Source organism: Prinia subflava, chromosome 11, assembly GCF_021018805.1.
Source record: "Prinia subflava isolate CZ2003 ecotype Zambia chromosome 11, Cam_Psub_1.2, whole genome shotgun sequence".
Taxonomy (NCBI): Eukaryota; Metazoa; Chordata; class Aves; order Passeriformes; family Cisticolidae; genus Prinia; species Prinia subflava.
Window position 1 is genome coordinate 25,204,066 of NC_086257.1, and position 14,907 is coordinate 25,218,972.

At 51.9% G+C, this 14,907-nt stretch overlaps 1 protein-coding gene across 1 annotated transcript; it reads left to right on the forward strand.

Annotated features, from left to right (window-relative positions):
* Positions 1-8,107: 8,107 nt before the first annotated feature.
* GPR87 (G protein-coupled receptor 87) lies at positions 8,108-9,977 on the forward strand. The gene is made up of 2 exons (XM_063408539.1): positions 8,108-8,141; positions 8,947-9,977. The coding sequence occupies exons 1-2, from the start codon at positions 8,108-8,110 to the stop codon at positions 9,975-9,977; spliced, it is 1,065 nt and encodes a 354-aa protein (XP_063264609.1).
* The last annotated feature ends 4,930 nt before the right edge of the window (positions 9,978-14,907 follow it).

Sequence of the window (14,907 nt, forward strand, 5' to 3'; positions counted from 1 at the left end):
CTGTGAGCTCCGTCTGCAAACTGGCAGCATTTCACACTTCTTTCCATCTTTTTAAAGAATTCTGCAACCCTCTTTAGAAAGGGAAACCAGGAAACTCAGGCAACTTTGGCTGATGTAGCTGATTGACTGGCAGGCACTGGCCCTGAGCAGGGAAGCCAGCAGCGCTTTCCTGGCTGGAGAAGCCTCCCCCTCTCCTGCGGGTGGGCCGGCAGCCCGGGGGCAGCGGACAGAGCCTCCGCTGCCTCCCCACCCCGGGGAGGAGATGGGGCAGCACCGGGATAAACCCGCACAGAGGAGCTGCAGGAGGGGCAGTGCTGGCAGCAGCGGCAGAGCAGAGATCCTGAAGGGTGTGAGGGGGCCTCGCTCACAGAAACCTCGAGTCTGCATCGGTGGGGGAGAGAAACCCAGCGAATTTCCAGCAGCATCCTCCTCCTGCCCGCCCTGCTGCACGGGGCTGCGGGCCCGGCCCGGCCCGTGCCCAGCCTGGGTCCCCTCGGGCTGGGGGAGCCCTGCGGGGACAGCGGCGCCTGCAGCCCCCGGCCCGCCCTGGGGGACAGAGAGAGAGCAGCGCCTGCAGCCCCCGGCCCACCCTGAGGGGACAGAGCAGCGCCTGCAGCCCCCGGCCCGCCCTGGGGGACAGAGAGAGAGCAGTGCCTGCAGCCCCCGGCTCATCTTGGGGGACAGAGAGCAGCGCCTGCAGCCCCCGGCCCGCCCTGAGGGACAGAGAGCAGCGCCTGCAGCCCCCGGCCCACCCTGTGCTGGCACCGGCAGGGCTCAGCTGGGCAGCACCCACCCTGCTCCAGAGCAGCACTTGAGGGGCCACAGGCTCCTGCCCACCCCCCTCGGCACAGAACCCTGGGACGGACAGGCCAGCAGCCAGTGACAGGGAATGCTCCATCTCATTTTATCACCAGTCCTTGCTGGCCTCCACAAAGCAAAGCTCAGAAAGAGCCTCCCCTTTGGTCCAGTGAGCACCAGAAGCAGCCGGGCAAACCCCCTGTGGTCTGACTGTAGCACCGAACTCGGACTGTGCAGTGTTTATCAGCAGTTTGGAGCAGGGTGGAAGCACTCCTGACACGCCGTGAGCTGCAGACCCTCTGCACAGCTGCTGCAGCAGACACCAACCCCAGGGCTGCCAGGAAAACTCTAGGGGAGGGAGGCAAGATTCATTCCTACATTTCAGCAGTCTTCATCCTTTCCAACATCAAAAATTACCACAACATCTTAAATAAATTAAAACACTGCACTGTCCATTATCAGAAGTTGGGTTTCCCCTTCTGACCAGCAATGAACCTCACACGAGGTCCTGCAGCAACGACTGCCTCTGGCTCTTCCTCAAGAAAATGTCAGTGGCAAACCAAAGGGACAAGTGAGGCTGAGCAGGATAAACTGGGCTCTGGTTGGCCTCTATCCCCCTCAGTGCAGCAGCAGGCACTGCCACTGTGGAGGGAGCCCAGAGCAGCAGGGCTGGGGGCAGCGGGAGCAGAGCTGGGGGGCTCAGGGAGCAGCAGAGCTGGGGGCAGCGGGAGCAGAGCTGGGGGAGCAGCAGCAGGGCTGGGGGAGCAGCAGCAGGGCTGGGGGAGCAGCAGAGCTGGGGGAGCAGCAGCAGGGCTAGGGGGCTCAGGGAGCAGCAGCTCTCACAGCCAGTGCCTGATGCCCTGCCCAGGGCCAGCAGCCTGCCCATCCTGAGAGCCGGCAGGGAACTCTGCGGGCTGTGCATGAAAAAACAGCGTTGCACCAGGCTGGACTTCTCCCTAAAATCCCCGGGTCCTTTTCCTTCCTCTTTCAAGCAGTGATGCTGTTGCAAGTAGCAAAGAGAGCACTGTGTGGCAGCAGGATGCACTGGAGCACAGAGAAACCAGCTGACACAGGCACTCGACTGTTTCTTGGTGCTTCTGTGATGTGAATTAGGATTGCATGCAAAAAAATCAATAGAAATTGCTTCAGCACAAAGAAAAATACCTGAAAGTTAGACTGGAATTACTGAAAGACTTAAATGGCATTGGCTACATGCACATACCAATAATTATTTTGATTTCCCAATATATTTTCTCCCAGTGGCCCTGAGGGATGTGGTAGAGGCACAACAGACACAAGTCCAACAGATGAAGGTGCAATGCTACCAATTACACAGCTGCATTCCTGTGTTTATGCCCCAGACAACTTGATTCCTTTTAAAGTGTCATTTTGAAATGTTTTACTTAATGTTTTTCACTGCACAGTACAAATAATCAAACCTAAAAGCTGATCTTTTCAGTGAGAACCTCTGACTCAAGCCTGGCCATCCCAGCCGTGGCTCTGCTGGTGGGCTGCAGAGCGTGGCAGCCATGGCACCAGTGACATGGCACAGGCAGGTGGCACCAGTGACATGGCACAGGCAGGTGGCACCACGCTCTGCACAGCACCAAGGACCCCCTGCTCAGCTGCCCCGGGGCGGTGTGTCCTTGGTGGGGCCAGGGAAAGCCCCTCTGCAGGGCTGCAGACAGCTCCCACTGCCAGCAGGTTCCTGCAGCCACAACCAGCCAGCAGCATCTTCTAGAAAGAAGCAAAGGCAACATTCCAGAGTTCCTTTCTTCCTTGCTAATTAGAGGCTGCCTTACTGAGGAAACATTTGTTATCCCGGCTCTGCCAACCACTGTGTTGAGCTCTCTTTTTTTATCCCCGCAAAAGCAGCAGCCAGCAGTTGCTACCCAGCTTCTCTCACAGCAGGAGCAGCTGCCCAGGGGCTGCCCAGTGCAGTTGTGCTGGCAGAGCTCTCAGCCTCTCCTGCAAACACCACTGCAGTGCACAGGAGCTGTGCAGGTGCCTTTTTCCAGCCCCACCTCTCCAGGGGTGGCAGGGAGGTGCTGGGCCCCCCCGAGCCCCCCACAGGAGCACACCTGGGCAGGCCCACGGTGCCCACGGCAGGTCCCTCCTGCCTTTGGCCATGGACAGTGCGTGGTCTTTAATGCAGCAGAGAGCAGGGCAGCTCCAGCAGCATCACCTGGGAACCACGGTGCCTATGCAAGGAGAATTCATGCAGCTCTTTTCTGCAAATAACCTTAAAAACAGTCTTACTGTAAGAATTAACAACAGTTACTAGATCTTGCACACTCTGCACAGAAAATCCAATTCAAAGTTAATATAATCCATGAACTTTTAGCAAGGAGCAGCCCAAAAGACAGAAGAAAGAAGGAACTTGATAGCTTGGGCAACATCTCCTGTCAGCTATCTCACACAGGGGACCATTAAAGTTCATAATAATTCACTTGAAATGAGAAAAAAAATTAATGGCTACATTTGGACAAAATATTCCAAAAGTGGCTTTGAGAAAGTTAGATTTGTCCAAGTACTTTTACTATTTCTTTTTAAAGTGTGGAAATCCTGTAATCCTAAGGGCACATTCCCCCAAAATGAGAATTTTGCATGCTAGGTGGTATTTATTGAATGCCTGCTCCAGGGTTTTGCTGCCCCCAGTGCCACTGTCCAACAGGTGACAGGTGCACAGGCTGTGAGCTTCAGTGCAGCACAGGTAGGGATGAGCACACTCAGGGGCTGTCCCCGGCACAGCCAGGCACTCCCGGCTGGCTCCGAGGAGCACGGACCCGGCAGTGCCCGCGGGGGCTCTGCGGGCACAGGGGGCTTTTCCTGGGGGCACAGCCAGGGCAGGGCGCCGGGGGCTGCCGGCAGCGTGTCCCAGCACAGAGTCAAGGGAGGGGAGCTCCTGTGGGCACCCCGACGTGGGTGCCAGCCCAGGGTGAGCCCTGACCCCCTCCTGTCTGTCCTGAGGACAAACGGACAGGACAGCGACGGGACCCTGGAGACAGCAGCCCCAGGAGAGGGAGGCCAGCTGCACGGCAGCTTCCCCGGGCAGGATGGGGCTCCGAGACATGTGAGAGGACAGCTAGGCTGGAAATGAGGGGAAGTTCAAGGAGGAACCTGAAAATGCAGAGGAGGTTTTGTGCCAGATGCTGGGGCAGATGAGCAGCTTTCTGAGCAGATGCAGGTTCCTATTTCTGGCCAGGACTAAGAAGACAGGCACCATAATCCACAGCTGGAGACAGTTTTGCCCCAGCCCCTCCTTTCAGGCTCTCTTGAGCAGGGCTGCGTTCCTGCCCCGGAGCCAGCCCATGCTGGGCTCAGGCCCCACAGCAGCGGGCACAGGGCTCTGTCCCCTCTCTGCTGCAGAGGGGACCCGGGGCTGGCTCTGGCTCCCTGTGCTCAGAGCACGGGGTGTGGGGGCTGCAGCGCTGCTCAGAGCACGGGGTGACCCTGGAGCTCCCAGCCCAGGCAGGGCCAGCACCGGGACTGCTGCAAACACACCAGAACCACTGCAGTGTGCAAGGCACAGCAAGAAGGGCAAATCACTGATGGAGGCAGCAATTCGAACAGGAATTTCAGGTTATTCCACTGTGCATTACCAGCACATTAACATATTCCTTCACCAAAGGGAGATGCACCATTTTTGACAGAAGCCTCCAAGGAAGGGAAAGGTGGCAGCGCCCTGGCTGCTGGGGCTGGGCTTGCAGAGAACAAGAGAAAACCCTGAGACAAGTGAAGAGATGCAGGCAGGGAAAGCCAGAACACCGGGGCTTGCTCAGGGAGCAGGCCAGGGGACACGGGGTTGGCGTGGGGTGACACAGAGCAGTGACACAGCTCCATGTCAGCCTGCAGCAGCTCCACACACACACGACCTTACCCTGCACCAATGCTTTTTCCCCCTAAATCTTCACAAACAACTCTGTGATTTGGTTCTGATGGGCAACAGAAAAGAGCAGCATTGCAGCCAGCCTACAGCAGGTTTAATATCTGCCTGACATGTCTGTTGCTGCATTAACCATGTCATTTACCCAGCCTTATGGTGATGAATGCAGAGGGACTGGCAAGAAGGCAGATATCAGGTTATGGGCTCAAATAAAAACCATTACTTAAGACACATGCAGTCCCATGACCTGGAATAGCTGGTCTAGGTCACAAAGAGAGTTTTCTAATTCTAAAAAGTTTCAAATAAAATGAAAAAAGATTAGATTTGAGGATATACAATTTCTTTAAACAGGAAGGCAACTTAAAGCCTTAGTCACTAGAAAAACTCTGCAGTCATTCCCTATCCACCTGACACTGCAGGCTGCCATGCAGCCTGTTATTTCATTTCTTCTCTGAGGTTACATCAGTCATGCACATAAACCAGTCTGTCCACATCAGCAGCAAGATATTATCTCATCAACCACGGACAAAGTACAGAAGCTACAAGAAGTAAAATGTATTCAGGTTTACAAAGCTGCCTGGATTAAGGAGCAGCTTCTAGTGCATCCTCAAAGCCCTCCAAGCAGAATGTATTTGTATAGCAGACTGAGACAGCTGCTTAGGATGAAATTGGTGAGGGAAGTGTCCAGAAAACTGGACCAGGAGAGGAAAGCCAGCCCTACTGAGCACAAAAATGTTATATTCAGACAAGTAAAAAATCCACAACCAGAGGACACAGTCAGTGAGCATTTACAAAATACCCTAAACTACTCTTTAAAGATAAAACAGTCATCATCTCCTGTTGCAATAAAAAACATGAAAAAGAGTGAATTCTCCATATAAGAAATTTGTTCCTACTCCTGGAGTCTGCAATACAGCGAGCTTTGTCAGAAAGAATGAAGCTACTGAGTACAGATACCCAGCTCTTGATCACCTACCCCAGCACGTGCCACACTACTCTCAGAGCTCTGCCCACCACAGCACCCTCAGCCTGGCAGACTTTGGTAGGAAACTCTGGAAACCCCTTTGGACTGCTGAGTGTGAGCAGGACCCTCCCTGTGCATCCCACCTTCCATCACACCAGCTCTGTGCAGCAGGACCCTCCCTGTGCATCCACCTTCCATCACACCAGCTCTGTGCAGCAGGACCCTCCCTGTGCATCCGCCTTCTGTAACACCAGCTCTGTGCAGCAGGACCATCCCTGTGCATCCACCTTCCATCACACCAGCTCTGTGCAGCAGGACCCTCCCTGTGCATCCACCTTCTGTAACACCAGCTCTGTGCAGCAGGACCATCCCTGTGCTTCCACCTTCTGTAACACCAGCTCTGTGCAGCAGGACCCTCCCTGTGCATCCGCCTTCTGTAACACCAGCTCTGTGCAGCAGGACCCTCCTTGTGCATCCACCTTCTGTAACACCAGCTCTGTGCAGCAGGACCCTCCCTGTGCATCCACCTTCTGTAACACCAGCTCTGTGCAGCAGGACCCTCCCTGTGCATCCACCTTCTGTAACACCAGCTCTGTGCAGCAGGACCCTCCCTGTGCATCCACCTTCCATCACACCAGCTCTGTGCAGCAGGACCATCACACCAGCACTGCCCTGCAGCTCTGCACAGACCTGTTTGGTGAAGCCTTTATAGCTTTGAGCTGCAGAAGCACCAGGGAGAGCCCTTGGTGTGTAAGGAGGGCCAGCAGTCGCAGGTGTTGCCTCTCTCCTCCACCCTGCAGACACCAGAGCCTCTGCTGAGCTCAGGTGTGCTGGCAGGGCACAGAGCCCCCAGCTCAGCTGCCACAGGTTCCACTGCTGAAGAATTTGCTGCTTTCCCTTTCCAGCCACAGTTTGTTGGGATCATTTTGGAACACATTTTAGTATTAAACCCATCAGGAACAAGGAGACACAGAGATATCCATGCCCAGGCTGGGTGCTGGCTGGCCTGCACAAGAGCACACAGCTTCCAGGATGGCTCTGGGTGTCCCTGGCGATGCCAGGGCAGTGACACCCTCCCTGCCAGGGGCACAGGTGGCAGGGCCTCACCTGGCCGTGCCCCGGGCAGAGCCAGCAGGGCTGTGTGGGATCACCTGTGCAGGGCTGTGCAGGGGAACTCCAGCACTGTGCAGTGCCCTCTGCACAGAGCCACCCCTGCTCTGCCTGGACCCCAGGCTGCACTTCCAGCGCCTCACTGACTGCTCGGGACTCGGGGCTTAGCACAGCACTTGCCTGAAGAGCCTGAGAATGAGGAATTTTCCAGGGGCCAGGAATTATGCAGACTTAAACTCAGAAAAGCAGGGAAATAAGTATCTTATTTACATAAGGAGTTACATATGCATCTTTTCATAAAATCATACTCTTTTGATCTCTGTGCCTCCTGGGCAGAAAAGAGAGCTGCAAATCCTCAACAACAACAAAACATGAGGGACTACTGCTGCTCAGACCCACAGAAAACAAAATACCTACAACACCCTTGACAGTCTTGTTACTGCCAGAGCAAACAGCCAAGAAGCCAGACTGCTAAAAAGGTTAAAATATCCAAATTAAAGATTTTACTGATGCTTTCATACACCATTACTTGCTTTGGTGCCATCTAGTGCCACTCCACATGGTTCCTTTATGGGGATGGCACCTAAAACAGGTTCTGATCTCCAAAAGGGCTGCAGGAATTCCATCCTCTCTTCATTCCCGTGAGAGCAGTCAGGTCTAGTGGAACTGGTGAGATCTGAACTATTTTGCCAGTTTTCCTATCAAAACAAAGCAAAAAACCAAAAAATGAATGCCAGAAAAGTTTCTGCATTTGTATACTGATAGAGGAAAGAACAATTTGGAGTACAGCCTTACAAACTAGTATTGGCAAAATCCCTTTGAATAATGTCAAATATCATGATGCCATCATGGCATAAATGAGTTTCTGCAGGTTTCAGTGTTCCTTGTGTGCCATTTTCTATGAAAAAGGAACAGGAACTTGTAATTTCCAACACTTCCACCCCAATTTGGGGGATACACTATGAAGTTATACACACATAGCTCATATTTACTGATGAAACATTTTCCTTCAAGAAGTGAGTGATGATTTAAAAAAAAAAATCTACTCATGGTCATCCATCACCGAAATGAGCAAGAAGAGGGCAATAAAGACCTGACAACAGAACCACTGTGCCCTCAGCCACCTCAGCCAGGCCTTCACTGGGAATTCCAGAGGAAGATCCTTTCACAAAGCTCCTCTCCATGCAGGGGACAAGAAGGCGGGCTCTTCTATTTTGCTTTGGTTTAAAGTTGGATTTTTTTTCCCCCAGAACATCATCCTGGCACAGGCCCTGCTGCAGCCCAGACCCACAGCTGCCAGTGGGACTCCTGAAGAGCTTTTCAGCTGAAAACCTACAGCAGCGCAAAGGATGGGGTACAATTTGTCCTATGGAAAACTGCCAGGTAAAATAACAGTGGAAATATAAGTGATTGATAAGTGTTTGTTTTGTTACTGTCAGTTCCTACCAACATTTGAAAGAAATAAGTCATTCCAGCACGGGCTGTGTGAGCACTGCCCAGCGCTGCCCCACACCAGCCTGGTTTGCCTCACCAGCCAAGGTCAGAGCACAAACAACATGAAACAAAGTGTGCTGTCATTTCATGGCAGAGCTTAGAGGTTTTTCACAAACATTTACATATGAAATCTTAAAACCCCCCAGAGACTGTGATTTTTAAATACATTTAAGTAAACCAAGTTTAAATGAGTGTTTTGATAGGCCTGGGGAGTCTCTCCAGAGCCCTGTCTCATGACAAACATCTCAGCTCACAAGTCGCACTCTGTCAAGAAAGCCAAGAGCTGACAACCTGCAGCTCTGATTTATGGTTCACCAGAACAGCCCCAGACTGCCCTGAGAGGACAGCTCTGAGTTGTCCCCAGACTGCCCTGAGAGGACAGCTCTGAGTTGTCCCCAGACTGCCCCGAGAGGACAGCTCTGAGTTGTCCCCAGACTGCCCCGAGAGGACAGCTCTGAGCTGGTCACCCCCAGACTGCCTGGAGAGGACAGCTCTGAGTTGTCCCCAGACTGCCCAGAGGGGACAGCTCTGAGTTGCCCCCAGACTGCCCCGAGAGGACAGCTCTGAGTTGTCCCCAGACTGCCTGGAGAGGACAGCTCTGAGCTGTCCCCAGACTGCCCAGAGGGGACAGCTCTGAGTTGTCCCCGGGTAGAACAGCAGAGAGTTTAACCCGTTGTGCTCCCTCCCTCCCCAGACAATCGCCTCAGCCCTGACAATGGCAGCTCTCCCAACGCCAGCGCCCGCGGGCCCCCCGCGCACGGGGAGTTCACCACCATCGTCCTGCCCGTGCTCTACCTCCTCATCTTCCTGGCCAGCCTCCTGCTCAACGGCCTGGCCGTGTGGATCTTCTTCCACATCAGGAACAAAACCAGCTTCATCTTTTACCTCAAGAACATCGTGGTTGCAGACCTGCTGATGACGCTGACGTTCCCCTTCAAGATCATCCAGGACTCGCAGCTGGGGCCGTGGCACTTCAACTCCTTCCTGTGCCGCTACTCCACGGTGCTGTTCTACGCCAACATGTACACCACCATCGTCTTCCTGGGGCTCATCAGCATCGACCGCTACCTCAAGGTGGTGAAGCCCTTCGGAGACTCCAGGATGTACAGCATCACCTTCACCAAGATCCTGTCAGCCTGCGTGTGGGTGGTGATGGCGTTCCTGGCGCTGCCAAACCTGATCCTCACCAACGGCTACCCCACCCGGAGGAACGTCGATGACTGCCTGAAGCTGAAGTCTCCGCTGGGAGTCAAGTGGCACTCGGCTGTCATCTACATCAACACCTGCATGTTCGTGGTGGTGCTGATAGTGCTCATAGGGTGCTACATTGCCATTTCCAGGTACATCTACAAATCCAGCAAACAGTTCATCAGCTCGTCCAGCCGAAAGCGGAAGCACAACCAGAGCATAAGGGTTGTCGTGGCTGTGTTCTTCACCTGCTTTTTGCCCTACCATTTGTGCCGAATACCCTTTACTTTTAGTCACCTGGACAAAATTTTAGATGACTCTGCACACAAAATCTTGTATTACTGTAAGGAAATGACGCTGTTCCTGTCCGCGTGCAATGTCTGTCTGGATCCCATCATTTACTTTTTCATGTGTCGGTCGTTCTCACGAAGGCTGTTCAGGAAATCCAACATGAGAACCAGGAGCGAGAGCATCAGGTCCCTCCAGAGCGTCAGGAGATCAGAGGTGCGCATCTACCACGAGTACACCGACGTCTGAAGGCCCCCGCAGAGACTTTGCTGGCTTGTGAGGGGGCTTGTATATCATGTAAATAAAATGTCTCTTTCAGTACCTGACCATGGAAGCTCATTAAGGGATGTGCAGACACGGTCAGCTCTTCTGTGTCAGCCCACCAACATCCACCTCAAAGTCCATCCCCGCAGGGATCAGGCTCACTCCATGGGCTTGGGGGCTCTTTTGGTAGGTAGGCAGGTTGGCTGCTGGGCTGGTGGGTTTAGAAACCAACACAAGGCTGCCTCAGCTCAGAAAACAGCCCTGAGCTCAGGAGGCTGCAGCCAGGATGGACCCTCTGCCCTGCAGCAGCATCCGCGTGAGGAACCTGCTCCCCCGGGTCTGGAGGATGGCTGCAGCTGAAGGGCAGGGCAGGAGGTGGCCCAGGCCCCGTGGGGACCCTCGGTGTGCCCGGGGCAGTGCAGGGCTCTGTGCCACAGGGCTCTGTGCCACAGGCTCTGTGCCACCAGCCCGGGCACCCCGTGTCCCTCACGGTGCTCTGGTGCCAGCAGCACATCTCACCCAGTGCTTGCTCTGAGTCCTCTCCACCCTGTGATGTTGACGGGGATCAGTTTGACCTGCACTCACTGGGGATTAAATCAGATTTGTTTAGAGCAAAAATCACTTGGACACAAACTACCCCAGCTAATAAAGGCAGGCTGCAGGAGCTAGCAGGGCCCGGAGCAGTCTGTGCTCACAGCCAGCCCGGGATGCAGTGCAGCTCACGGGCAGGAGGTGGCAACAGCCCGTCGGCCAGTGCCTCACACACAGAAGGACTTTCCTTTTAATATACACACAAAAAAAAAGGAGGTTGACAAGAAAATCCTGAAAATGCAGCACTCAAATAACAAGATTAAATTCTGAATGAGAAGATCTTTCATAAATTTTCCACTGAAAGATGAGTCTCTTTCTCCCATTTTTTTTAAACACTGTTAGTTAAGGTTTAGATTTTGGTTTATGAATAATTAAGAAGTTGAAATGTAAGTATGATAATATGTGGATTAATGCAAGTATTATGAAACCACTTACATGATCAGGGAAAGGAAGACAAAATACTTTGGGTATTTATCCTACTTTAAATAAAAATACTTTAAATGGCTAAAATACCACAGATAAACCCTGTTTCCCAAGCAACTCTGTAGAAAACTGTTCACACACACCAGACCAGTTCTGGGACCAAATCTGCCATCTTGCACCCTGAGCAATCCATGCACATACAAAGCCATATTAAGAGAACCATTTTGGGGTCTGGGCTGCATAGCTTGAATTCTCACAAGCACCAGATTAAATGGAATGATTGTATTTAGGACTGGAAGATCAGTTCTGTGTGCAGACATTCCTAACCAAAGACCGTCCTCTTGGGTCTTACACGATTAAAGCAAATCAAGACTGAGTGCTCCTGGTCTCCCTTTTACAAGAGTAAATCACCAAGGGTTTATGGCCTGTTAAATTGTGCCTGAGAGTTTCTGTGTTAAATTCACAGTGGCCTTGGACAGTGGATTTCCCACACGAGCCCAGCAAAGCCCAAAGAGCCACTGCAGGGGCAGTGTCCCTGCTGGTCCCAGCCAGAGGACACCGCAGCCAGGTGAGGAGACAGCAGCCAGGGCCTGGGGCTGGCCCTGGCACAGGGTGCAGCTGCTGGGGCAGGGCAGGGCAGCTGCAGACACAGCCAGGTGGGCACCTGCCTCCCTCAGTGACACCCACAGACCACCCTTCTCACTGCCCACGTATTTTCAATAAATGGACGGGTTTTCATGGTGTTTCCTCCTAGGACAGGTGCTACTGCTGATCCCTCGTAAGAGCTTTCCAGCCAACAATCTGTTACCCAAAGCTGCCACGCTCAGGGGATGGGATGATGCCCTTGAAAGCACAGCCTGCAGAACTGTGTCCCCTGTCCAGGGGCCAAAGGGATAAAGCAATCAGTAGTTTCTGAGAATTGTCCCAGAAGTGGGACATTCACATGAAATCTGGGAAGGGAGGACACAGCCATGCACCCCCAGCACGCAGGCCAGCCAGGACCAGCCCTGCACTGCAGCCTGACCCCTGGATGCACACAACACTTCCCTGTACAGTCACCACAGAGCAGTTTACTTTACTTGACAGGGTGTATCTGTGATAATCCTGGTCCCTGGCTTGTACACACTCACACACATGACAGCTCTTTGAAGATGCTGTTTGTGAAGTATTTTCCCAGGGCTAAAAATGAATTATACAACAATTTCCAATCCCCAAATACCAGACAACTATATTTAATTTATCCAGATTTGACATGGAATTTTGGTCTCTAAAAGTTCATCTTGAAAGAAAAAGCTACAAGGAAGTTGCACAGAAAGTCTCAGACCCTGACCTATTGCTGCCCTTCCAGAGAAACACCTCAGGGCAGACACGGATATAAACTGTGGCTCTTCAGTCCCAGAGGGGACACAGGGGGGATTTTTAAGAGGACACACAGTTCTCTGGATGGAAGTACAACAGCAGATCTGACCCAAGAATGCAAGGAGCAATTCCTGAACAATTAAACAATTCATTAACATTTGGGATTTTTTACATTCGGGAAAATTTGCATTACAGTGTTTGTAACTCAAACGTGTCTCACTGATTGAATAGCCAAAGCAGAGCTCTCCATGCCAGGGCGTTATTTGGGAGAAATGTGATTTGAACCTGTACTCAGAGCCAACTCCAGATCACTACTGGTACAGGCTTTTGTCATTACATTTATTTTGTGCTCTGCTTCTGTGGTTTCTCTAGTAATGACCTTTCCTGTGGCTTTCCACCAGTGCAGCTTCACAGGAATCCTAAAAAAGGAAACAAAACCCACTCAAATTTCCATAAACCTGCCTTTGCATTGGCACCCACCAGCCACTCGAGATGGATTAAGCAGTGGGAAAGCACTGATCAGCAGAGTGGCCCTGACAGGCTCACCCAGCTCTGTGTCAGGGCTGGAAGCACGAAACAGTGAAGAAAATGCAAAACTCAGTCCTCGATGGAGCCCCTGGTGCAGACACCAAATGGATGGAGGTGATGTGGTCTGTGTTAACCAGAAATGCTCTGTAAACCACGTCCGCGCCCTACCTATACACGTCCTGTAAAATGCACCCACAAAGGAAGGTTTGACCACAGCCCCACTCACAGAACTTTGCACTCAGTGCTTCTTACTAAGGCATAAAAGGTACCCCAATTTTGCATCTAGCTGGGGGATGAGGATTCAGCACAAATTGCAGAGACAGATAGACGGGTTTGTCCTCCTCACCCTCCCAGAAGAAACATGGTAACTTTTTTGTCCCTGTCTCTGCTGAGTGTTGACACAGATATTAGGCTTGTGGTCAAGAGACTTGTGACCAGAAACAGTGGAAGGATGAGAAAAAGGCAGTAGGAAAAAAGGTTAAAAAAAAAAAAAAAAAAAAAAGAGAGAGAGAGAAAGAAAAGAAAAAAGTGGAAAAGATAATGGAGTTATTTGTGCAGTTTTTAAGGAGAGTTTATCTTGCATGCAAAAGGAAATCAGAAGCTCCCTATTTCCTGAAAAGGTTACAGATATATAATGTGTGATTCTGAAGTCACAAAATGAGGTACTTTAAACACAATTGTCTTTTGAGAAAGAGACAGAGGAGAAATTGCAAAAATTATGTTGACCATCTTTGAGTACAAATGTGCAATTAGAAAAACTGCTGTCTGTGGCTGGAAGACAAGAGAACCATCTGCAGGAAAGCCTCCTTTGACTAAGTAAGGAAAACTACTTAATCAAACCCCACATGAAGCATTTTCTAAGTTGCAGCACAGTCCCCTCCCTCAGCATCCCTCTCCTGCCACCCCGTAAGGCAAAACCTCTGCCTGGGAGCAGCAGTGGTGCCACCTGGACAGGGCATGGGCGTGAGGAGTGAGCTCCAGACAAACCCTTGTAAGGCCTCAGAAGGCTGCTCAACGAGGATGCACAGACATCCACCCTTCACCCAAACAAAACTGAGCAGAAAACATTTGCTGGCAGATTGGACAGGGTAAAAACCCAACTACAAGTCCTGCAATACTTCAGTAATTAGCTGGCCTTCTAGTGGGATTATCCTAGTAAAATATTTGTCTTGTCCACCCTGCTTTTAGCAATTCCCAGAGCTGGCACTGATAGCTTTGGATCTGCATCACTTCATGTTCAGGAGGGCTGGAAGCCCTGGCAGCTGTGCCAGAGGTCTGCAAAGGGCACAGGGAGGAGCCCCAGTGACAAACAGCCCTTCCACGTGGCAGTGGCTTGGTGCTGCAGGACCCTGCAGTCAGAACTCAAGCCAGGACCCATCGGCCCCATTTCTGCCAGCAAAGGCTGCAGAGCTGCCACCCCACCCTGCAGGGCTGTCCCCATCCACAGGAGAACCAGATCACCCCAGTCTCTGTCCCCAGACGTGCTGGGACACGCCAGCAGGGTTCTCCTCTGTCTGGTCTGGGACAGGCCATCAGCAGGATCCTGCAAAAGGATTCCCTCCTTAGGCCCTGAGCTCACACCAAGCGTTAACAGCTTCTCTTAATAAAACAACCAGCAGCAGGGAATTTGGGATTTTGAGGGAAGGAGCAGACATACATGTCTAAAGGTAAAATATATTATCAGTTTGTTCTTAAGCCACCTAAAATGCGTGGTAAAGTGCAGGGCCTTCTAGTGACCATGCTCAGTGCCTACTTTCAAACAGCAGCTGTATCTTGAGATCCTTAAACATTGTGTTTGGCTGGCATTTTGGAAAAATACCCATGTTTGTATAACAGAGCAACCCTTGGTTTGCCCTGCTGGCCAAAGTAATTCCAACGGGGTGAAGCTGTACACATTGCTCAGCCACCCCACCCGCTCTTTAAGCCCTTAATCCTCTGCCCTGGACAACTGCTTACTTCTCACTGCAAAAAATTATCTGTGCTGCAACATTTAATCCATCACAGACTGGCATCT

What these genes read in the sequence shown, in the direction of transcription:
- GPR87 (XM_063408539.1), top strand. Translation starts at nt 8,108, where the DNA reads ATGGGGTACAATTTGTCCTATGGAAAACTGCCAG. An exon ending in GTCCTATGGAAAACTGCCAG is followed by an intron (nt 8,142 to 8,946) that starts GTAAAATAACAG and finishes CTCCCTCCCCAG; the next exon opens with ACAATCGCCTCAGCCCTGAC.